General features: G+C 43.0%; 1 protein-coding gene across 1 annotated transcript in view; it reads left to right on the top strand.

The window, feature by feature from the left end:
• Clstn2 (calsyntenin 2) overlaps nt 1-26,377 on the top strand; it is a 616,509-nt gene that overhangs the window by 531,672 nt on the left and 58,460 nt on the right. The window contains exon 8 of the mRNA NM_134377.2: nt 1,003-1,124. Coding sequence (NP_599204.2) covers nt 1,003-1,124 — 122 coding nt within the window. The remainder of the gene's footprint in view (nt 1-1,002; nt 1,125-26,377) is intronic.

The following is a 26,377-nucleotide window of genomic DNA, read 5'->3' as shown; positions in this document are numbered from 1 at the left end:
TCCTGTGTTGGAAGAATTGGCAGGAGTTTACTTAGTCAGAGCCAATCAAGGTTCATCTTTAGAGATGAGGCCAATGCTGGCCCCATAGCAAGGTTAATATGGATGTACAGGAATCAGTCACAGTATTCCAGCCTTAGGTTACCTTAAGCGAGTCCACTACCTACCCTAATGCAGGCCTTAATGTATGGCTATGCTCAACCCCATACACGGCCATGTACTGGTTTACCCACTTAGCGCAAATGCCTCCCAGTCAATTTCCCTTGGTCCTACAGCCAAATAAAATGTGTTTTCTCTATGTGTTGGTACAGAACAGCTCCTTTCTTGCCAATTGGTAGTGTCTTGTGGCTCTAAGTGTCATGGCTAAAACCATGTCATAAGATTTCCTAAGCAAGTAAGAAAGTCTTTATATCAGAGGAAGAAAAGGTTCCATTGATTGATTGCTGTGCCTGGGGAGGGGGTGATTATTCACCGCTTTGAAGAGCCACAGAGTTATGCCTAATGCTGGAAAATCAATTTGTCTCCTCCTAGCAGCTAAAAGCAAGGCAACCCCTCTTAGCATAGATTAAGGAGACAAAAGAAATGTGTTTGTGGTCACTGTGTCAAGTCTGACAAAAATAAAACAAATCCCAGAACTCCGGGAGAAAGCAGCCATGCTAGAGAGCCCAGAGAAGCTGATGTGATTGGCAGAGAGCCCTGAAAGTACACACGACAAAGCTTGCCAACATGATCACCTTTCACCAGGCTCTGATGGAGTATAGGTCAGACAGCATTTAAAGGCAAGATCTCAGAAGAAGTTTTGCTATGGGTCCTACCGGAGCTTATTCTACTCAGTGTCTTCCCCCAAATATGTTCTAGAAAAATTCACCAGAATTTCTATATGGGAAAATAAGAGAGACCATTTCTTTGTCTTCTGAACCATGCCTAGCAACACAATGGAAGAAGACTCTTGGGTGGAAACGGACAGAGAGTCTCTCATCCTTCAACCCCATTTCTGCCTTTCAGAAATGAACCGGCATCACTATGCCTTGTATGTGCACAACTGCCGCCTTGTCTTCCTCCTGCGGAAGGACTTTGACCAGGCAGACACCTTTCGCCCCGCAGAGTTTCACTGGAAGCTGGACCAGGTAAGGCTCTCAGGGCATGCTTTCTCCTCCTTTGCAGAGACCACCAGTTTGCTTTCAGGGTAGTGACAGTGGATAGGCTTGCCAGGTTTGTTCAGTTTCTTGGTTTTGGAAAAGTCAGTTCAGGAAGACAGATAGCATCAAAATAAACACTGCCTCCTGAAAGCCAGTAGGAGGGAAAAGGACCATGTGTGCTAGCTGAGACACCACAAGGTCAGAGGACCGGTGGACCAACCATTGCACCTGCATCTGCGAGGCTCACTCTTTGTTGAGCCCACGGGAAGATGTTTGCCCTGCCCCCTGACCAGCTGAAGATCTTTATTGATAGATACATCTTTGCGTCAGTGAGCATCCTGTCTCCCCTTTGATGCTCTCCTCCTCTGGATGACAGTGTGACTTGCTTTTGGTGACAGGCGGTTGAGAACGGGGACACGAGTACTTTGAAAGAAGCAATGGCTAATCATTGTTAACAGTGTCTGCTTTCCTGAGGTGGAAAATCGGACTCATTGGAGCTTTGTGGCTTGATCACAGAGGCTGGTACATCACACTTCTCTGTGTCAAAGCTGCGTCTGGGTTGAGTCCAGAGCTTTGAAGTGTGTGCTCCTGAGTGCAGTACAGCACTAAGACTACCAGAAAACACTCGTTTGTGGGGAAGGGCACTGCACAGTGAGGAAACAAGATCAATATGGCATTCACTTAGAGATAAAACTGGGCAGGGTTTTGTTTTAAAAAAAAAACATTATTAATTCAGCAGAAGAGAGAATGCCAAAGGCAGGAATGAGATGTCACCTCACAATGCTCATTTTATAGTCCCCAATGAGTCAGGTCTCAACCGCTTGTTTCATGCTTCTGTAACCCACAGACCTATTTACTCTCTTATATACCCACTGTGTGTATCGCTACCCTGCCATTTCTGGGACTTGGTGTTTCATAATCCTGTGTTTTCTGTCTTCTTATTACTTTCACTCTTCCCCATCCTCTCCTAAACACCCTCTCTGTCAGCTCCCAGTAGGACTGACTCCAGCAGGAAGTTACTCATTCTGAAATGTGAGTGATGGCTGCCCCTCCCATCCTCACAGATGCTCACATGTATGCTCTGTGAAGCCCAGATATCTCAACCCCAGGAATTTCCTCTGATAGAGTCTGTGCAGCGTGAGAAAAGCAGAGACACTACTCAGGAGACAGCCGGGAGCCAGTGGCAACTGTCTGGCCTGATCTCAGGAAAGGCCACCCTGCTGGATCCTGGGCAGCTGAAAAGACAGAATATGTGTTCATCTGCATTTCTTTGTGTTAGGAATTCTGGGGCATGTAGGAATGGTAAAATGTTGACATTGTTTATATAATTTCTCAGCAACCTCCTAGCGATGTCCTGAAGTGCCAGATGGCTTTTATGGGATGTTTTAAAATATATAATACAAATTGAAGTGAATTAAAATAAATTCCATATTGTGAGGGGTTCTTTAATAAGAACATTGCCATACTGGTGGAGATAATTATAGATACCCCAAGGCATTTTCTGAGATGGGATTGAGAAGCAAGGATACAGGCAAATGAAGTTGCAGGGTTTGAAATTAAAAAATAGACAAGGAAGGAATCCTGGTTGTATAGATAAATACATAGTGAATGTAGCAATTCCAAGAGCCATGCATTTAAAAAGGAACTGAGGCACTGAGCAATGCCCTGGTCCCAGGGTTGTTGCTTTGGTTGGTTTGGTTTTGCTTTGCTTTGCTTTGCTTTTGTTTTGTTTTGTTTTGTTTTGTTTGTTTTGTTTTGTTTTGTTTTGTTTTGTTTTGTTGAGCCTGCTCTGTCCCAGGCAGGCTGCATATATGAAGCCATCCCCAGCTCTGCCATAAGAGCTTCCAAGCAAGCGACTCCAGCCCCAGTGACTTGCCCTTGGCCCACAGCAAGCCATGGCCAATACCTGCCCTTTCTCTTGCTACTCCTTTGGTAAGCATGCTGACTTAAAATGTAACATCTATTCATTCATAGAGAAGAATTACACCTACTAGGCAAAGTATTTGTGGCTATCGCAGAACCCTACAAGCTGTCAGATCTTTGCTTGGCTTAAGCTCTACACTCCTCTGGTGTCTCTGTGAAGGCTACCGTAACAAAATGTCCTGGGTTGCTTGGCTTAAGGGAGAGATGTTTACTTTCACATGGCTGATAAGGTTGGGAAATGTAAGGTCAGAGTGCTTGATGCATGTCCTAATGAGATCTGTTTTCCTGGATACAGAGGACTTCCTTCACCTGCTTTGTCCTCAGTTCCAGAGACAAAAAGACATCACCCTCATGTCTGCTCCTCTCAAAAGGAACCAGCCCTGCTATATGAAGCTGCAAGTCTCACTCCCTCATTTCATTTCAGTTGCCTGCCCTAGGTCATATCTCCAAATATAACTGGGGTTTAGTATTTCATACCGTGAGTTTGGGGAGGACAGAATTCAGTCTGCAGCATGTCTGTACTTATCTTGTCTGTACTGAGTCTCATGAAAGTCGAAGGACTCCATGCTATCAACCATCCCAGCTCAGAGGACAGTTGACAGATGAAGGAAGGAGGCTGTACCGAGGAAAGCATAGGAACTCTTTACAGTGCTCACACTGGCAACCCAGTGGTGCATACAGGCTAGCCCAAAGAACCACCCTTTTTTGTCCTCAGCTCCCTGTGAACCTTACCGGAAGTTTCCCTCATATAAACTACCTGATTCTCAGAGCATCCAGACCTGATGAAGTTTCTCGACCAGGAACCACCCTAGCACATCTCCTGGAGGGTCATCTGTCCCCTTGTTTGTCAGACTCCTCATGACTCTTTCTGTGCTGCATTCACACAGTTACCCCCACCCCATCTGCTTCCTTAGTGCTAAGCTCCTGAAAACAGGGAGGTGTCTGACTCAGCCCCAGCTGTACAATGTGCCATAGCTCTGGGCACATGGATAGTCACAGAAATGTCTGCAGAACAGTGAAGGGAGACAGTGAGGCTGGGAGAAGGAAAAGAAAGAGAGGGGTGAAGAGAAGAAAAACCAAGCTATCTAAAAACAAACAAACATGACAAATCTTCCGGTGATGAATGGAAAATTTGATTCATTTCACTGACCATTTAAAAATTCTAAATTTTTTGCTGTTGTTTTCCTTACTTTCTGGTTCTTAAAGCAGTGTTCATCTTTTATCTTTTTAGCTTATTTCAAAGATCTAGTTGGATTAACCACCAGTGAGTCTATAGCTTGGCCTTTGACAATATGTTGTGTGTAACTAAACTCCTGGCCTACCTTAGAAATTCTCAAAGCCTCTTATCAGTTCTAATGCCTGCTGGGCCTTTTTTATTTCTCCTCTAAGAAGCTTATTCTTTGGGTTAGCCTCTGGGCTTCATCTCTTAGATCAGTATAGAACTAGAAGCCTTGGCTGTGTAGACGTCTCCATGATCATGGGTCTAAAGGACAGTTTATAGTCTTAGGTAGGCAGTGCTTGGGTAGACAACAGGGCACATCCCTGGGAGAAACAGCAGGCAGGGCTATCTTATGTAGCTCTGTGGATAAGAGTCTAAGAAAGCACCCAGAAGAAACACTGGAATGGAAAGGTACATGTGCAGAGACAGGCATTCAAGATGGTAGACAGTGAACAGTACCCAAGTGTTAGGATTCAGAAAAAGTGGATCAGAACGGAATTAAGTTCAAATAGATTTTTGTCATGTCAAACCCCCAGGCAAACAGATCATAATCAAAGGATCCATTAAATACATTACTCAATACAAGACCATGGATGTTATGTTTGAGTAAGCTTGGAAAGTCTTGTATATTATACATCACATCACATTCAAGCAAATGTAACTGTCTAGAACAATACACGATACCAGTGGCAAGGACCAATCTCTCCTGTCCCTGTCTCCACAGCCATGGCAGGACCCAACTCAAGATAGGTGCATTTGAACAACTGGATCCTCATTGCCAATGAAGCTAGAGTGTAATGTTTTCCACATAGCTCTTCAGGGATGGCCATGAGTGAAGCAGTTGCTCATACCCCAGAGGCCTCATGTGTTTCCATCCCTTTTCCCTACACCGATACCCCAGAAGGCCTTTGCCAAGGCACATGAATTGCCTGTAGGTGTAATGAGGCAGCCCCAGGAAAGGCCTCTGAGAATCCAGGGCATCTCTCTGAAGTGATGCTAACAGCAAGGGAAATGTCAATTTAATGGGATTTTTGCTCACGATCTACTAATGCAAATCCCTCAAGCCAGCAGTCAGTCATGTGCAAACTCAAACAAGAGCTCCCAGCACATACAGAGAAGGTTTATCAATCCATGGGCCCTCTTGGTTTTAATATTATTTGGATATGGTTGATTCAGTATTGTGAATTCTGATCCTCTACCCTTTGGAAATGTTGGTATTAGAATGGTGTTCCCTGGGACTCCCATTAGTGGAGATAGCTTGAGTGACAGGCTCAGTGAGACAGAATGAGCACAGGTGTCCCAATTCATGAGGAAAATAATGTATCCGTGAAGAGCATAGAACCCACCAGAGGCAGAAATTGGTCTCATTTGGCTAGACATTGTCTTGTCTGGGCATCAGGGACTGAGACAAGAAGGGTATGGCTCACTCTGAGGAAGCTCACTGGTTTATGGCCAGTTAATGTTCCCTGGCAGTGTTCCCCTGCAGGGGTCCCAGATTCTAATAATTCTGGGCTACTGGGAGAAGCGGCAAGGATTAGAGAGGCCCAGCCAGGTGAAGCCAGATACCTAGCTGGGTGAATTAAAGATTTGTCTCTAAGCCATACACTTAGGCCTGGCACTGTATTTTCAACTATCTGGAAGCTGAAAATCAGGTTTTCATGTAAGCCATCCCAATTTTCCATATGTTCTCATTTTAAAATGTATAGCATTAGGCCAAACCTGATTTCTATTCTGTGGTATACCTTTATCTTCTGACTAGGTTATTCTGTTCATTGAAAAGGACACTTCTGATTTAAAATCTCTCTCTCTCTCTCTCTCTCTCTCTCTCTCTCTCTCTCTCTCTCCCTCCCTCCCTCCATCCTTCTCTCCCTCCCTCTCTCAGAAGTTTAGATCTTCATCAATGAAGTCTATTGTGTGCTTCTTCTAAAAGAAAACCTTTGTGTATGTGTGTAAATTTGGGTGCATGCATACCACGGCACACATGATAAAGTCTCTTGACTGCCACTATGCCATGCTAGCTAGCTGCCTTTCAGGCTTCCAGAGGTGTTTCTGTCTCTTCCTCCCATCATGTCATAGGAGTGCTTGGGTTTTCAAGCTATCTTTACTATACATGTATTTGCATGGTTCCCAGGAATCCAAACCCAGGTCCTCATGCTTGAGTGACAAATGCTTTATCCTGTGGACCATCTTCTCAGCCTCTACTTACTCACTAATTAGTGCTTCTCATTCTCCCAGCTCCATAGCTCACCTCCCTGGAGGGAGAATTAATGCATGGTAACCAACACTTCCAGGCCACATGTAGAGGGAAGGGGTAGGAGGACACAGAGTCCCTTCATCTAGGCCACTAGTGTTGACAATGATCTTCCTCTTTCAACATAAAGGAGACAGTCACAGGCCTAGATTTTCCCACAATGAAGATTTATACACATTTGTCTTGAGCCAAGGCCTTAGCCCCTCAAGTCCATTGTTCTTACATAGAATGTGAAAGCTCCTAGAAGAAGATTTGAAAAGATCGCATCCTTTATTCTTGGAGAAGGGGCATAGGAATGATGCAAAGGCAGTTTCTTTGCATTTGCCCATTTAGCCACACTGGGAGTCAAATGGTTTCGTTCAATCATTATTATAGCCCGTGCCAAGGAGTTAATTAGAGAATGGTCAGTCCAGTCCAGACCAGTCATCTTAATGAGCAAAATAATTGGCCATCGTCAGCATTCCGATTCTGCTATTAAAGACTCACTCCTGGGCAGGCTGGCATTGTTTCTTCCGATGTGAAACCGCTGCCCTGCTCAGCAGCCCCACCTGTAAGGTGTCTCCAGTGATGCCTGCCTTCCTCTGAGAGCACATGTCCCACACAGACAGGGAAGGTTGAAGGGAACCTCTATTTTCTCATGCAGGTAGACTCCAAAGCAGGTTTTTCAAAGAGACCAATCTGCATGGTTATTATGAGTCAATAATGGGTACACAGAGGGTCCCAAATGCAAAGTCTCTCACTATCACACAGAAAGAGAACCTAGAGAGTTTACCTCTCTATATGTAGGAACAATGCCACGCCCCTGCTCCTCTTAGAACCACCCCTCCCCAGCTTGTATCCATCTCTAGCAGAGCTTCTCATCCTTGGGGGAGAAGTAGCTACATGGTTTCATGGAGCTGCCAGCGAATGGTTCCCAGACACTCAAGGCATAATCATTCCTCAGGTCAGCACTGCAGTCCTGGGTTGTCTGTCCTCTGGGAAGGTAATAAGAGACAGGCTCACCCCGTTTGTTCTCTTTGTGACATGGTAGCATGCAATTTGTTGCTAAGCCAAGTCCCCTTCATCGGCCTTTCATCAGGCCCTTGGTCCCTGCTGCACAGCTGCCTCAGTTTTCCTCTGTGGCATACCTCTTCTCATGAGTATTTGAGGTAGCCACTTGTAGCAGACAGAAAACTGACTCCCAAAGATATTCATCTTCCATATATCATGTGTCTATATCCCCTTGTATGGCCAACAAAAGTGTTTGCATCTGTGAGCAGTCAGTGATCTTGAGATGGAGAGAGAGTTCTGGATTATTTTTATGGGTCCAATGGAGACAAGAGTCTAAGTGGGAGAGAGGTAACGGGAAAAACAGGAAATGTGAACATGGAAGGAGAGGTCCAACATGATGTCTAGAGGGTGGAAGGCCATGAGCCAAGGAATTTTGCAACCTTTACAAAGTGGAAAACTTTCTTCTCCAGAGCCCTCAGAAGGGGCCATGCTTACACCATGATTTTAGTCTACCGAAACTTATTTCATCCTCTGACCTCCAAAACCGTAAGATCATAAATCTATGTTGTTTTAAGCCACAAAGTTAGAGGTGATTTGTTATAGCAGCAAAAGGAAACTAATGCATCACCGTGAGCCTTGGGGAGGTCTTAGCATCATAAATCAAGCCACGTGCCCCATCCCCTTGCATCTTACCGAGGTGACCCTGAGCCACCTTTTCAGAACAGGCCTAGAGACTCCTCTACACACCAGTGTGATGCCTCAGCCACAGGTTTCCTGAGCCCCTCCATTTCTAGAAAGGCCCTAGGCTGCCTAACAATGACCTTCAGTACTTATACCTAGCTTCCCACGCTGCTTGGTTTCTCGCTAGCCTCTGGATGAGGCTGTGCAAGGGGCAGATTTTGAAGCTCTCTTTCCTCTCTGAAATACATTATACTTTTGCCTAAGGGACCTGCAAGGAGAAATGGAAAAGATTCTGCCTTCGTTGGAAGAAAGATTGCATACTCTGGTTTTTTCAGTCTGGAAATGCTAAACCAAAATCAGAAAATGTTCTTTCTCTTGACAGAACCTTCCCTCAGCTTACAGCTAATCAAACTGACATGAACTTACACTGGGCTGATAGAATCTAAAACTGTTCCCAAAAGGCTCATGTGTGAAAGGCTCCGTTTCTGGCTGATGAGTTTTTTGAGTCCTGATTGTATGGTTGAAGGTTCTAATTTCATCAATGGACTATAATCCATTAAGCTCATGACTTAATGTTGGGAGTTGATCGATGGGGACATCTTACACCTGGACCCTTCCTCTCTGTCTTTCTGTTATCTGACCATCATGAGGTGACTAGCTTTCTCCTCTATACACTGCCACCATGGATATATTCTGTCTCACTTCAGGCACAAACCAATAGACAAAACCTATCTTACACTGATAAACTGGAAACCATGAACTCACATAAATACTTTCTCCTTCAAGTTGCTTCTCTTGGGTATCTTATTTGTTTTTTTTTTAACAAAAACAAAATACTAGCTCACACATATTGTCTGGATATCACTGATGCCTTCCCCAAAGTACAGAAACTCACTTCGGCCTCCCTGCAGTTCACAGCACACACCACTATACCTTTAAATCTGCTGTGCCAATGCCTCCTCCAGGGTAAAACCAGCCTACTTAGGTGCAGTGAGTACAACCTAGAAAGGAAGGCACTGTTACTGCCCTGAGATCCTTTTTACCACTAAGAGGGGAAGAGCAGCCTGCCCTAAGGTGGGAAACAATTAAAAGAAGTGTACCTAAAGAAATGTTCAACATCCTTAGTAATCACGGAAATGCAAATCAAAACAACCCTGAAATTCCACCTCACACCAGTCAGAATGGCTAAGATAAAAAAACTCAGATAACAATAGATACTGTCAAGCATGAGGAGAAAGAGGAACACTCCTGCATTGTTGGTGGGATTGCAAGCTGGTACAACCACTCTGGAAATCAGTCTGGAGGTTCCTCAGAAAATTGGACATAGTACTACCTGAGGATCCAGCAATACTATCCCTGGGCATATACCCAAATGATGCTCCAACATATAACAAGGACACATGCTCCACTATGTTCATAGAAGCCTTATTTATAATAGCCAGAAGCTGGAAAGAACCCAGATGCCCTTCAACAGGTGAATGGATACAGAAAATGTGGTACATCTACGCAATGGAGTACTACTCAGCTATCAAAAACAATGACTTCATGAAATTCATAGGCAAATGGATGGAACTAGAAAATATTATCCTGAGTGAGGTAACCCAATCACAAACACACACACACATGCTATGCACTCACTGATAAGCCCCAAAGCTCAGATTACCCAAGATACAATCCACAGACCACATGAAGCTCAAGAAGAAGGATCACCAAAGTGTGGATGCTTCAGTCCTTCTTAGAAGGAGGAACAAAAATATTCATAGGAGGAGATATGGAGACAAAGTTTGGAGCAGAAACTGAAGGAATGACCTTTCAGAGCCTGCCCCAACTGGGGATCAAGCCCATATACATACAGCCACCAAACCTAGGCAATATTGCTGATGCCAAGAAGTGCATGCTAACAGAATCCTGATAGAGCTGTCTTCTGAGAGACTCTGCCAGAGCATGACAAATACAGAGATGAATGCTCACAGCCAACATTGAACAGAGAACAGGGTCCCCATTTGAGAAGTTAGAGAAAGGATTGAAGGAGTTGAAGGGGTTTGCAACCCCATAAGAACAACAATACCAACCAACCAGGGCTCCCAGGGACTAAACCACCATCCAAAGAGTATGCATGGACAGACCCACGGCTCCAGCTGCATATGGAGCAGAGGATGCCCTTGTTGGGCACCAATGGGAGGAGAAGCCCTTGATCCTGCCAAGGCTGGACCAACGCAGTTTAGGGGAAAGTCAGGGCAGGGAGGCAGGAAGGGGTGGGTGGGTGGATGGGTCGGGGAATACCCATAGAAGAAGAGGGGAATGGGATGGGAGGTTATGGATGGGAAACCAGGAAAGGGGATAACATTTGAAATGTAAATAAAAAATATCCAATTAAAAAACAAAGAAGTGTCCTGTACCTCAGAGGTTCTCAGAGGACCCAGACAAAGAAGACACCATTGTCCACAATAATGACAACAGCAATTTTCACTTACCTGGATATCCCCTTTTTCCGACCCAGTCTTCTCACTCGATCTTTCTTGTAATCCCCGAGTCATTGTCTTAGTTACATCCAGGTTCTACTAGAGGTGACTCATGGTACAAAACGAAGTGTCAGATCACAGGTGGGAAGTTAGCAAGAAGAGACTGCTATGATTATGAAGAGACTTCTGTGGCAAGGAGGTGCCAAGACTAGGGGAGGCCATCAACAGAAGACTGAAGTGGAGACCAAGCATTGATCAGAATGGCCAGATACTATAGCATCCATGTACCTAACCAAAGGCAAAGCCTGAGGATAGGTAATTCTCTCCATGTCTCCTGGCAACATCATCTCCTCACCAAGAGTTTCTACTCATCTGTCAATCCCACTTGAGCCATTTGCTTGAAGAGTTGGTTTCAAACCACCTTTCTCTGATTTCTCTCGCTACTCAAAAGTTTTTCTTCAGAAGATCCCATGCAAAAGCATGGGTCAGGCTACAGAGTGTAGCATCCAGAGGAAACAATGCTGCCTTCTTCCCTGTTGCAGTCCCTCTGCCTCATTCTCTCTGCCTGTTGGCATCTAGAGCTGGCCAACTGCCTTCCTTTACCACTCAGAGTTTCTAACGGATCTACAATCTCCTTCTGTGGGACAGACCCTACCCTTCTCAGGTCCCCTTTCCCTAAGTAGCACCTGTTCAGCAAAGCTTCTTTCTCTGGTGGAATCTTTTTGTTTTGTAGCATGTACATCTGCCCAGAGGCAATGACTGCATGTTTTCAACTGACAGCCCTTAATGCATATTTAAAGGCAATGTGAAAAAGAGGATAAACCAACATTAAAAATAATATTGTTTTATTGTTAAATGAGAGAACAGTGTCAACACAGTTAAAGATGCTCAGTAAGTGAAATATTCTCTCAGATAATGAATTAAGCTGCCAGCGCCTCGGGTGGTCCTGAGAGAGGCAGCTTGGCTGAGTCATGCTCCTGCCTTCCCAGTTTCTTTCAAGCACCAGAGCCAAGGGGAAAGACGGGAGCTGATGCCTTGGCATAGAACCCAAATGTTTTCTTTAGTCAGTATGATTGATATCTTCTCTCAGAAAAAAAGAAAGAAAGTTGAATCTTACTGTAAAATGGCCACTTCTAATGATAATGTTCTTCCTCATGAGAGGTATGTCCAATGATCAGTAGTATGTCCTTGTACGTCAAGCAGCTTTGGAACCAACATTATTTTGACTCTTGGTTCATGTTGGACATTATCTTAGTTCATGTTGGGCACTCTACACAATGTTGAGGTTTAGGCATAGAAGGCAGGTTGGGGGTTGAAGACTAAGACATAGCGAGGAGTTTCTATAGTTCTAACCTGACCAATAGAAGAGCCTTAAACATGACCTTAAAATGCTGAAATTCCAATAGGAAAAAGGTACCATTGCTGCTTTAAAATGTGATTGGTTATTATGGAATCTCAGGGATGCATTTTAACCAAATGATTGACTCTGGGGGCTGACCCTTGAGAGTAGTGCAGTCTAGTTCTGAAGGTCAGAGGATCTTTTGTGGTTGTGTTTAAAAATTCCATACATTCATATAATACATTTTTATCAGATCTACCCCACCATTTCCTCCTCTTTAAGTTCTCCCCTATTTTCTCCACTCCTCCTCCTAACTTCATCTATTAAAAAATAAAACAGCTGAGTAGAATCAGTGTTCCCTGTATGCATATGGCGGCAGGGCCATCTACTGGAACATGGGTAGACTCTTGGGCCTGAATTCCTGAAGAAAACTAGCATTCCTTCCCACAACAGTCACCATGTTTCCATAGCTTCTAGAAGCGCTTCTCCAAGCTCTCGGCTGTCTTGGTCTCCTGAAGGTCTTGTGGATGCCCAGCAGCCTTGTCATGGCAAGAGAATACTGTTTCGCTTAGGAATTCCCAGTACCTCTGGCTCTCATGAATTTTTTGTCCAGCTCCTCTGCCATGATACCTGAGTCTTTCGAGGAGGAGCTTCCCATTCAGAGCTGAATATTTGGTAGCTCTAATTCTCAGCATTTTGACTAGTTGGGGGTCTCTTCATTAGTGGACATTTGCTGTAACAGTGAAGATTCTCTGACGGGGCTAAGAGATTCTCTAATCTATGGTTATAAAGATAAGAACTTAGGGAGTAATTTAATACTTTGTTCGTTTTGTCCTAAGGCCTATAACCTATCCAGCCAAAAGTTTTTGTCCAGTTAATGATATGAGACCTGAGTTCATGTTGCGGAACAAGCATTAAATGCAACCAGAAAATCATTGGTCATTCAATAACATTCATGACACTGTATGTACAGCATGCATTTCTTGCCAGGCCAGTCATTATTGTGACATACAGAGTATATTATGGGCAAGTCTGTTGGCTGCTTTTCATTCTCCCAGAACTATGCACAGCGCCTTCCAGCACATGAACACTAAATAGGGATGAAGCCTCCACCTTGGTACCAGCTTGACTTCTTCATGTCCTTTGACTCAAGTAGGTGGTACCTTCACCAGTAGGATCTTATATCAGGTGTGCAAGAGCAATGGCAACAGACTGTAATTGTGAGAGGGGTGTCTGTGGAACCCCAGTGACCAAACAACACTAAGAGAGGCAGCCCATACATGACACTGAGCTTTTAATTCATCCTATGGTGCTTGGGAAAGGAGTTGACACTCCGTTATAGGGTATTCTATTTAACTCCATTTATGAATCTTTGGAAGCTTCTACAGTAGTAGGATTCCATATGGTAACTTTTACATTTTGTGGTCTTGAGCATTATCATTTCTTGGACTGCCTCCTCTAACCTTCCCCTCCCCATTTAAGCCTTCTTATTTTATTATTCCCTTTTTGTCATCCTTAGCATCGTCATTCTATCCCTTCCTCTTGAACTCTCCCCTCCATGGGCCCTTCTTTGCTAGTTTCTTGACTTCAAACCTAAGGATCCAAAGCTAGAATTTGTACATAAGAGACAGTGTAAAGAATTTCTGAGTCAGGGTTATATCAGCAGACTGACCATTTCTAGCTCCAATCATTTACTTGAAATTTTCATAATGCATTTTTTTCTTCGCAGTTGAATAATATGTGGGAACCACATCTCCATCTATTTACCAGTTGACAGTCAGTTAGGCTCTTCCCACTTTTTAAAGCTGCTGTGAGTAAGACAACTATGGACATGTATGAGAAAGTCTCTCCATAGGAAGATACAAAGTCTTCTGGAGGTATGTCCAGGAGTAGCATAATGGGAGCACATGATAGATCATAGAGCAGATCTAACTCTAGCTTTTGGAGGAACCCCCACATTGGCTTCCATGGTGGAGGTACCAATTTTTACTCCTAATAACAGTGAATAAATGTTCCCCTCTTCCTACATCTAAAGCAGTATCTGTTGTCATTTTCTTTTTTAGTCTTAGCCATTTTTGCTAGAATAAGATGAAATCTCAGAGTAGCTTAATTTGCATTTCCCAATGGGGAAGGATGTTTAACATTTAAAAAATATATTTCTTAGACATTTCTCTTTCTTCTTTTGAGAACTCTCTTTAGTTATAATTTTTAAATGGAGTGGATTTTTTGGTATTTAATTTATTGATTTCTTTGTATAATTTAAACATTAACCCTCTGTCAGTAATATAGCTAGTAAAAAAAAAAACATTTCCATTTTGTAGACTACCTCTTCACTCAAATGATGGTCCCATTTGTCAGTTACTAGTCCTAATGCCTATGTTACCAGAGTCTTATTCAGAAAACCCTTTCCTACATTTATAATTTGAAGTATTTCCCCTACTTCTCCTGTATTAGATTCAGAATATCGTATCTTATGTTGAGGTTCTTGATCTATTCAGAGTTGAGTCTCTTGCAGACTGAAAGAGAAGGATCTAGAAACTATCCACTCTTACCAGCACCCTTCATGGAAGTTGCTGTCTTTTTTCCAACAAATATGTTTGGACTTTGTCAACATCGGGTGCTAAAGGAGCATGGGTTTATGTAAGGATCCTCAGTTCAATTATCTTTATCGGTGTGTCTGTTTTTATGCCAGTACTGTAAGGTTTTATTATTTTGGCTCTGTAATATTAATTCAAATCAGGGACTACTACATTTCTGTTATGTTTTTACTGTGCAGAACTTCTTTGACTATGTTGGGGTGTGTGTGTGTGTGTGTGTGTGTGTGTGTGTGTGTGTATGCATTTCCTCATGAATTTTAAAAATAGTTTTTCCAATGTCTGTGAAGAATTTCATAGAATTTTGATGAGGATTGCATTGACTCTATAGATTACTTTTGCTAAGATGACCATTTTCACAATATTAATTCTACTGGTAGATCCATGGGCAAAGAAGTTCTTCCCATCTTCTAGTAACTTCTATTTATTTCTTTAATGTCTTAAGCTTTCACTATAGTCTTCCATTTCCTTGGTAAGATTTATTGCAAGATGTTTTTAGACTATTGTAAATGAGATAGCTTCCTTGATTTCTTTCTCGGTATGTTTGTCATTGGTTTGTAGAAAGGCTCCTGATCATTGTGTGTTCATTTTATATTCTGCTACCTTGCTGAATATGTTTACTAGCTGTAGCAGTTTTCTAGTAGAGTCTTTAGAGTCTTTTAGGTATAAAATCATATCATCTGTAAAGAAGGATATTTTGACTTCTTACCTCACATCTTGAACCATAAGCAAGAAGTGAAGAAATTGCTATGGGGTTGGAATAGGGCTTTTGAAACTTCAAGGCCCACCCCCAGTGATATACTTCCTCCAATAAGACCACATATATTCAACCTACCCCAATAGCACCACCAACCAGGGACCAAGGATTCAAATATCTGTACCATTGGAAACATTCTTATTCAAACCACCACAATGACCTTCCTTCTGGGGAATAGTAATGAGACAGTCATTCATGCCCTAAAACAAGAGGAGACAGTAGAGCCAACCTCCCAGAGAAGACCTCTCCTTTGAGGAAGTCTTAAAAAGCAATAACCCTGGAGGCCCAGCGGTGAGATTAATTTGTTCTACCTTCCCTGCTTCCTCCTAATCTCCTACGAATCATCTGTTTCCATCCTTAATGTCTAAACATGCAAATATTGCTGCACTTACTGCTCATTAGTTTAGCTAAAGGAAGTGCCCTTTAATTATGCCTCTAAATAATGAACCTCCTCCATCACCTTGACAATCAGTGCATATTTAGAAAGAAGCAAGGCCTCATTATGAAGCAGCAACTGCATCCCTTGGCTTCTTAGAAGATGGTAGCTTTCTTGAAGCAACAGAAATGGGAATCACAAGACAAGCAAACCTTATGATTGCCTTAGCTCTTTGTGGCCTTAGAGGCAAGAATGGCAAACAAGTGCATGGTGGTAACACATCACATTTAAGAAACAAAAGGGAGGGGTTGGGGATTTAGCTCAGTGGTAGAGCGCTTGCCTAGGAAGCGCAAGGCCCTGGGTTCGGTCCCCAGCTCCGAAAAAAAGAACCAAAAAAAAAAAGAAGAAGAAAGAAACAAAAGGGAAACTAGCATTTGCTAAAACACTCTTGTATACCACTCCATAAACTCCTGATCTCTAAGTATTAGGTCTAATCTCACAGTTACTTTTGTAGTCCAGTACTGACTTACGTGTTCTGCAGCTAAGTCTGTGGGAATGGAAGTAATTTGACTAAAGCATTAGCCCAAGCCCACCATTCTGCAAAGCTCCATGTTCCTTACCATTATGCTTTTATTTTGTTGAGATTTATGGAGCTTGGCAGAACTAAGCCTTGACCATATTTCTTCATTTGTTGATCTAAGCGGAAAGCCACAGAAGTTGTTTGTTGACATTCCATGGGCTATAGCAAAGGCAGATTGGACAGCTCTATTGTGAACCTGTCTGCCTTGCCTGGATCAATGAAACTCATGCCGTGGAAACGAGTCATCCCTGCTATCTGACATGCCACATCCCTGGTTCATCTGTCAATCCTGAATTCATGGGCCACATCCCCGGTGGACCCCTAAGTCCCACTCCAATAGAGAACTGACTTTACATCCAGATTACAGAGATCCATTCCAACTTTTCCTGCACTTTATTGCTTTGACCTGTTCACTGGTTCACTTCCGCCACTACCCTGGGATAGATGACCCTCTAATCTTTAACTCCGCTTCTAATCTAAGTATGCATTTGGTAAATGTATATTGATCTCCAACTTATCTGCATGGCATAACGTGACCCACACTGTGGTTCCTGAGGAGACATACAAGTATCAGTTTGGCTTCATATATATCATCCAAGGGACACTGAGAAAAGCCTCCACTGAGTCCCAAACGCATCAACTATTTATATATATTTATTCTCTGAATGGTATTTAGAATGTTTTTTAAATGAACAATTGAAAAGACTAAAACATGAAGCAGGCATCCTTCATGGCTTCATGTACAGGAAGTGTCCATAAAGGCAAGTCTATAGATGCAGAAAACAGCCCGGTGCTGCCTAGGGCTTGGGCTCAGGGTAAAACCAGACAATTTTATTGTAGGATGCTAATGTTCTAAAACTGGATTCTGTGATTACCCAACAAAATGAATTTACTAAAAACCCTTGACTTGTATGTTTACAATGAGTGAATATGAGAAAGTATAATCCTACTTCAATAAAGGTGTTATATATTAATAAGAATTGAAATATTTTTAAAAGGAAGGGAGGGAGGAGGGACAGGTGACCACACTCTCTTGGCTTGAAGTCCTGAGTCATTGAGGAATGCCAAAGTTGTTAGGAACTGAAAGGGCAAATACCAGAAATAATAGGGAGGCAGGAAAGAGACTGACACTCTGAACACAGGGTCTCAGAGAATCCTTCAAATTGTCAAGCACCCTGTGAACTGTATCCATGGGGGAAAACACAAGAGCCTGAGAAACCACAACAGCAAGAACTAGGAAAAGCAGCACAGATATCAAAGCCACTGTGCATGGAGAAGGAGGCACATTTTGGAATTCCTCTAAGTAAGAAAGGATGAGGACACATCTAGAATTTTCAGGTGGAATTCCTTGGAGAAGAGAAACCCTTGGAGATGGAGGAGCATGAGAGTTTACAGGGCTGGCATAGAGCTAAGGATAAACAAAAGCAACAAACAAACAATCCTGAGTAAAACAGAAAGCCCAACCTGCGCCGAGTGCCAGGGGATCATCCGGTCATTCATCGTAAAGCTGGCAACCTCGCAGAACGAGGACCAAAGCCAGAGCATCAACCCCAGGGGCTCAGTGGAACAAAATTGTCAGATACATGAAGTCACAGCAGAACACAAGTGAAGACCCAGAGTAACACTGTGACATAGAGTATGTTGTGGCCAATGGATCGAACAGATGAATGGGGAAATATCAGCTACAAGCAAACTTAGAAAGCCTAGGTGGGAAGTTTGACATCATAATTAAATGAGTGGATTCACAAGTGCCATGAAAGAGATACGCCAGGCAGGGATGGTGCAAATCATTTTTAAACTTGTTTTAAAAAAGCATTATTTTAAAGGTGGGAGGAGATCAGCAAGCTTTGAGCTTAATGATACAAAGGAAACAAACCTGATTATATTGTCTACAACCTGTTGAATAATAAAAACAAAGAATACATGTTGGAAAAAATGTGTCATATACAGGGAAAAAGCAATATAAAGTAACAAGCAATATTTTATGAAAATTTAGAATAGCAAAAGACAAAAGGAATGACCAGGAAAGTTCTTCTAGTAAAAAAGTAACTGATATTCAGAGTTGCCCATTGGGAAGGAAGGACAAGCTCTAGAAATGATGAGTGTCCATGTAAGGACCAAGTCTTCTTTCTCAGTCTCTCTAAATTCTTAGCTTTTTAAGTACAGTGTCTTTGGCAGAGAACTGCATAGCATACATTGTAGGAAGGTGTAGTGAATGGAATCCTGGAGGGGTTAAATAAGTTATAATGATCCAAGGTTCACACATTTTCTGCGGCTTTGTAATGTTAATCATAAACACACAGTAATATAATAAAGATTCATATTAAAGAAAGCCTGCTTGAGGTTAGACATCAGAAGATAAAAGGACTGTATGGACGAAACGTCCATGCTCAGAGGATTGTAGACGTCTTAAAGCAGATAGACAGAAAGGTCAAGTGCCGGCTGCTGAAAGTCACTGTCTCTGGGTGTGAGCCACTATCCAGAAGGGAGAGGTCAAACTTGGACTTTCCTGACCATAGCTTCAACCCCTGGACTGTACATCACACATTGTACTTAAGAATACAGAGTTGCTTAGTTACAGTGAAACTGAATTCAAGAGCACCTAGACAGAGAATCCTGAGGTCAGACTTGAGAGAACAGGGAAGAACGATAATTGGGTGAGTGAGGAGTATGGAGAGTGCCCAAGAGTGTGGAGTGTGCTGCCCTTGGGGCTGCAGGCAACAGCACTGGCATTGTCTAGATGTGGTCCACACTAGAAGAGCTAAGGCACTGGCAAGGGCGGAGTAGACATCATGTATCCTTCATAGAATGACTGCTTACTCAAATAGTATGTGCAGGTCGTGGGTGTCAGTCAGTGACAAGGTCTACAAGCATGGAGATTCTAGACATAAGCTAACACACAAGGGGAAACTGTGAGAAGAGCTGAGGGTGTCCACAAAGCCTCAGAAGTTTTCTGTATTTATTTGGGAATTTCTTTGAGTCACCATCTGTTGCTTCTGGGTGTTTGGGCCACTCTTTTCCCCAGGCCTGTTTCTGAGACAGCCCAGTAGAGGCGTTCCTCCAGTGATTTCCTCTAACTAGTGTAAGTTAAAGATAGAGCCACGTCTGACCTCTGTGCCTCTCTGTTAGTGAAGTGGCACTACCTCTGTTTCTCTCCTGACTCCAGTATCCAAAGAGGAAGGCAGAGGACAGCGCTAGAGCACTCTGCATTTGATTCCATGCACCCACACGTACCAGCCTCTTTCTCCAGGACGTCCTAGCTTCTGCCTCCTTGGTAGTGCATGCACTGTTGGTTGTTGAGCATCCCACATCCTCCCATAGGTTGTCCTGGAAACTGAGTCCTTCCCAAGAAGCCTCTGTCCTTTCCTGTTTTTTATTTTGTTAAACCTACATGGATTCCCATGAACTGCCACCTTGTCAAAGGTTTTATTACTGTCATAAATATAGGGGGGCAATGAAGTTACAGTTATTTGAACACAAAGCTAAGATAAACTCATATCTATTATCTGGACTCCAAAAGTGACGCCACAGTTGGGGCATAAATGTGATTTGGGACTTGAATTGCTTGGAGAATCTTTTGATAACCACATGGTGCTTTTCTGTCTGCAAGCATATGAATAAAATGAGTCTCAGAAGCCACCAGTGAAAATATGCCTTCGGGTTTATTCTAGAATACTAAAAATATTTCCTTTCCTGTCTAGCAAAAATAGAAATATATTGTGCTGAGAACCCAAAAGAAGTGGGAGCCAAATGCTATTTTGTGTTTACACAATGCCTATTGAATCACATACTCACTCAGTTGCTCGTTCATCAACTTTAAAAAAAACTATATTTTAGGGACAAATAGTCATTAAGGCCCACATGCTTTGTAACCTCTCAGATCAACTCATTCCTGCCCCATATAACAAGTGTGGCCTTGGTGAGTCCTATCATCTATGTGAGCCTGTTTCTTACTGGCGTGATATATGAATGCATGTATACTATGTGTATATGTATATGTATGTATCTATTTATGTATGTACATATGTATGTGTCTATGCATGCATGAATATACGTAGGTATGTATAATGCATGTATGTGTGTGTGGCATGTATGTATGCATGCATGCATATATGTGTGTGTGTATACATGGATAGATGGCTGAATACATAAACGATGAGAGAGAGAGAGGGAGAGAGAGAGAAAGAAAGAGAGATATGGATGGACGGATGGACGGATGGATGGATAGATGGATGGACAGACAAATGGACAGATTAGGTAGGTAGGTAGATAGATAGATAGGTAGGTAGGTAGGTAGGTAGGTAGATAGATAGATAGATAGATAGATAGATAGATAGATAGATAGATAGATAGATAGATAATCGATGGGTAATAGATGGAAGATGGACAATAGTCGATACTTCAAATGGCATAAGCAGTCTTAGTGCTGAGTTCATGGAGCCTTTTAGCCTGCAGCTTCTACATAGTAAGTGCTGCTCCAGTGAGAACAGAGTGTACGGTGGTCCCTAGAATAACAAAATTCTTTTTCTCTGTATATAGATGTGGTCTTAAAATACCATCAAAAGAAATTCAAATGAAAAGAGCTGGCTCTGGATTTGGTACCAATTATGACCAGAGTGCACTTGGCTCCCCTCGCCTAATTACAGGAAAGAGAGGGACAGAAGAGCATTTAAGGAGAACATGAGCGTGCAAATAACAAAATCCGAACTCTAAATTTTTTTCTTTCACATTCTCAGGACTCTTCTACAGATGAATTGTTGAGAAAATATAATGAGGGAGGAATCTTTAGATGTCAAAGGATTTGGAAAAGACATTTTTAATGGTCAAATCTGTTATACAACTATAGACATTAGGCTAAAACTAGAGAAACAAGACTTTGGGTGCCAAAAAAGTGTGTGCTATGGGGAGGAGGGAGTGGCAAAGTTTGAGGTGCTGTTTGAGGAAGGAGCTTTTGGTTAGCTGGTAGAATGTCAGTTGTTACTGTAGGTGTGGTTAGGTGGAATCTCACTCTCTGATACTTCATTAAACGATGCGTGGTTTGAAATCTTTGTATTTCAGCAGGAAATGTCTTAATGGAGAAAGCATTATGCACTGAGGGCCACTGTGTGAAGGCCTCTGTCCCGTGACAATGAGTGAAGCTCATCCTTGGCCCTGAAGCTAAAAGTTGAGTAGGAGAGAAAAGGAATTACAGTGTCACGATTGAAACTAGAATGGGGAGAAGGGCAGAAAATTAATGGACCAGGGTCACCTCATCTGCTCGAGGAACTGCACATTAGAGCAGGACCTGACAAGTGTGAGATCCCTGCTGCAAGCTGGCCTGCTCCAAGGACACAAGATGTAACTGACCCTCTCGGGGCTCTGGCAGGCACAGTACAGGCTGACTACTTTCGTGGAGATGAACTTCATAGGCAGGAGTCACTTGACCTTCGCCTCGCTGTCCTGGCTTACTCTGCCAGGCACTGTTATTCACATTTAGACTATGGTTTGGAGAGATTGACTAAAACTAGCTAGAAAATATAAAAGTGATACGTGAATCAAGACTATACTTTTGCCATGCAGGTAGTAAGTCTGGGTCCCTGAGAGGTACGGCTAGCCAGATGGGAAGAACACAGACTAGCAGTGCAAGAGGTTTACAACAGAAAGGCATAAATCACAAATTGTTCCTTAAAAATCATTTGGGGGAGTTGAGGGGATGGTTCAGGTAATTAAGTATTTGCTGTGCGTGTATGAAGGCCCAGCTTCAAGCCCTAGCACCTACAGAAAAATCAAGGCATGGTAACCCACACCTGTTTCCCAGCCCAGGGGAAGGAAAGACAGCAAGTAACTGGTACTTGCTGGGCAAGTCTAATTGTTGGGCTCCAGGCTGAGTAAGACTGTGTGTGGTGGTACCTGCCTTTCATAGCAGCACTCAAGAGGCAGAGGTATGTGGAGCTCTGTGAGCTCAAGTCCAGCCTGACCTACATAGTGAGTTCCAGGCCAGCCAAGGCAACGCAGAGGGACCCCATCTCAAAGGCAAACAAACAAACAAAATACAAAAACTAAAGTGAGATAAAGAGTGACTGAGGAAGATGCCTAACAATAGCCTCTGCTTTCCACATGGACACATGCACACATATGTGCATGTACATACAGAGAGAGAGAGAGAGAGAGAGAGAGAGAGAGAGAGAGAGAGAGAGAGAGAAGAAGGAGAAGGAGAAGGAGAAGGAGAAGAAGAAGAAGAAGAAGAAGAAGAAGAAGAAGAAGAAGAAGAAGAAGAAGAATCATTCTTCCCCAAATAAAGCAAAAAGTTGTTTTTGTTGTAGTGAAAATGCCCAAGAATCAGCAAAGGTAAATTGCAGATATGCTGCCATGGGCAAATGTGCATTAAACCTAACGCTCAGAGTATCCTGAGGCCTGAAGCTCCCTTTCTAGGGGAAAAATGAGGCTTCGTACCCAAAGGCCCCTGGAAAGAAGGGCAGTTACACATACAGTACTTTCAGAGAAAATAAAAGGCCCTGTGAGGGCAGAAATAAATATGTAAAGTTAACATGTGTCAAAGTCACTTGCCACCAAGGCAGGTACCCCAAGTTTAACCCCCACATGGTGGAAAGACAGAACTAATTTCTGCAGATGTCCTCTGATGTCTACGCATGCACCGTGGCATGTCCCCTCTCTCCATAATAAATGTTAAAAATTGAAAAGAATATAGATTTTGAGCAGAAAGCTCTTGGTCTGCATGTCTCTGGGCCTACCTTCTGGTAGTGGGAAATTGCGAATACTATTCAACCACTCCAGCCCCTACATCCTTACCTACAACCAAGCTACATGAGCACTACATATAAACATAAAGCATTTAATTCATGCTAGATGGTCACCAAATAGAGATATTCACTGTTTTAACGTTACTGATATTTTTTCACCTTGTTTTGACCCAGATCAGATGAGAATTCTGGCTAAAACAGATCAGCCCTGCCCTGGGGGAGTCTAGAATTCTGGGAAACAAGAGGTTATTCCCTCCAACAAACTTATTTATAAGTGACACCCTGGCTCAGGGAAGTGTTTACCTTCTAGAACCTGATTTCATGGGTTTGAGCCCTAGCTCTGACACTACAGGACTCATGGCCTGAGGGCTGGGTGCCTTGGTTTCTCAACTTGTTAAACCTTGGTTTCCACATAGTGCTGTTTGTATAAAATGGTACCAAGTGTAACTTTCTGACTTGGGGCCCCTGCACTAAGGGACTGGTGATGACTCTTTGCCATATGCACAGCAGAGAGATCCCTGTCAGTCTGGCTGAAGCCGCCTGGTATCACCAGTTATTCTCACCTCTGTGGCTTCTGAGTTCCTGCCCTGAGATCTTCTTTATGATTTACATGGGATCTGGCCTTTCCTTAGTCCAGAGATGTCGAGTGTTTAAGTCTTTCCCCAAGCACTGCTCCTGTCTGCTGCTCAGCTGTGCACTGGAAGCATGGCAGCCTGTCCTCTGACAGGGTGCTCCGTGATGCACACCACATCTATCACTGCATCTCCACACATTCCCTCACCACGTGCAGACAAGAAGGGACTTCTGAGTCTTAAAAAGAAAGGACCCTTTACTACTGAGACAAGGCAGGGCCTAAATAAAGATCTGTGCAGGAAAGGAATCATGCCGGGGACTCATCTACTGACCACACGAGGGCATCCCACTTACTCTTGCTTGATAAAACTGAGGGAGGCCGAGCCACCAACAGGGTTCTCATGCTTTGCTGGAGGAGACCCAGGTCCAGGTTGAGATATGGCACCTCCCTGAGAAAGATATTCTGAGCAATCACTGTAACTTCCCACCTTTCAGTAATGGGCAGTCTGTTCACCAAGCTGCCTCGCATCTGGGCGTTGACACCATCTTCTACTCCCTGACCTGAGAGAGGCCACATACCTTACAAAGGTCACACAGCCTACTCTGCCCGGCTGTGTTGCCCTGTATAGGCTCTTGTGGGACATCTGTGTTAATGGCCAAGCCAGCAAGAACCCTAATTACTGCTTATTACTCTGGGCTTCAACATTTCTGCATTTCATCACACAAAACTTATCCAAGGAGAGGCAGGAGATGAAAAGATACTCATTTCATATGGCTTTACACAGTCTTAACCCCTGTAAGTCATCTGTCCCTAATAGGCTTAAAGACTTTTATCTGTAAGAGCAAAGCACAATTGGTCACTAAAAATCTTGAAACAAAGATTATATATTACAACCTAAGTCAAATGCTACTTGCCTTCTCTATGTCTCTGTAGGTCCCTGTCCTCTGAGACCCCACCCCCGCTCTCTGTCCACTCTGCTGCCGGCCTCAGTGATCTCAGTCTCGTGACCTGGTTGGGCACACTGCTACTCTCCTACATGGGTTTCACGGATCTTCAGGCCACTCTTGCCTTGGGCTTGCTTACAGAAGGGCTCGTCAGTGCCAGCATGTCAGGAACACGTAAATGTTTCAAGGGAAACAAGTCACTTAATTTGGGAGATATTAATATATCACCAATGACATTAAGGGAGAGATATTAGAAATACATGAATGGACTTTAAAAATTTTTAATAGCCACCCATTTATTTTAATGAGTCTAAGAAAACGTGTAACTTGCACATTACAACATGATTTCACAGCTATGAAATGATATAAAATTATTTTGTCAGTTTAAGTGAGTTAATTTAGAGAAAAATGCTAAGAAAATGAGATCAGAAGAGCCATATTGAGTCAATCATTTGTAAAGCAGACAAAACTCTCCACCACCAGCCCCCCAAAGACTCACACAAGTGACTTTATTAGGAATATTATCCAAATATTGGTCAGAACATACACGAAAAGGTATTCAACTTTATTAAACTCTGGGAAATGTCCATTGAAATCCATAACGAACTACCGTATATCTATCAGAACTTTCAAAAATAAATGTAAAATGGACAATACAGATACCTGGCAGAGATATAGAACAAATAGAAACCTTTAATATTGTTTGTGGTAGTGGAAGCTGGTGTAGACGTTCAGAAAACTCTTTGGCGGTCCCTAAAATTGATTCAGCAGGCCCAGCTTAGTCATCTACCCAGGGGAAACATACACATCTTCACTCAAAGGCATGAACGGCATTCAAGAAATAAATAAGGTTCAGAAAACGCTATTTGGAGGAATTAAATGCCTGTTCTGTAGTGCTCTGTGAAGAGGTATATAAGTCGCTGTTCCCACCCTTGAGAGGGAGCACTCTTCTGGATTGTCACTGAGCACTCTTCCAGAGTGCTCACTGCATTCTGGATTTCAAGCAGGATACCTGGAATACAATACCAAATCTAAAATGTCCCCACCATCTCAGACAAACAGCCACTTACCTCAGCAATGGGGACCGTGGTTGTTTGACACTTTCTTTGCTCAAGGAAATTTGGTTGAGTGAATAGCCATATAGACAATAATGCTTTTCACTCTGGATGTTTCTTGTGTAAGTCAGCATTGTCTCTCTGTGAGAGGAAGACCTCTGTCTGTCTCACTTCCTAACTTGCTGTTCAATAGCTGTAAGGGACTAATTATAAAATCTGTTTCATTCACACAGCTGGATGGCTGGGGAGGTGGATGGATTCTCAGGGACATGGGACAGAAATAAACTGATGGGGAAGGCTGGGAGGTCTGTAGTTACACCATCTCTCTCCCAACAAAAGGCAGAGCCTCCCATCCTATAACGAATATTCCACAAAGAATCTAACATACCTTAGCTATCTCTGCCAAGGACATTCTCAGGCAGTTTGAATTATTACTGTCAGCCACAGGGGGAACAAAAAAGAAAAGAGAAAGAAAAACTTAAGGCACAGATTAGTATTTCAGGAAAACAAGGTTCTAATTTATAACCAAGACCTTTAATTTAATCAGCCAAAGAAAGCGTGTGAACAGCTCTGGTTTTCTCCTGTTCTCCTGCCACACTCGGAGCCCAGGTTTACCTCTTTGGCCTTTAATTATTCTGTTCTCTCAGGTGGCTTTATCTCTGACACTTGGGGATGAAAATTTGATTTGCCATTCAGAGGTTTCAGCAAAAATTCACATTCAAGTCACTAAATTGAGAGTTAGAAAAGGAACAGAGG

The sequence above is a fragment of the Rattus norvegicus genome, chromosome 8 (genome assembly GCF_036323735.1).
Source record: "Rattus norvegicus strain BN/NHsdMcwi chromosome 8, GRCr8, whole genome shotgun sequence".
Taxonomy (NCBI): domain Eukaryota; kingdom Metazoa; phylum Chordata; class Mammalia; order Rodentia; family Muridae; genus Rattus; species Rattus norvegicus.
The sequence above is the reverse complement of the archived record's forward strand: the minus strand, read 5'-3'. Positions and strand labels throughout refer to the sequence as shown.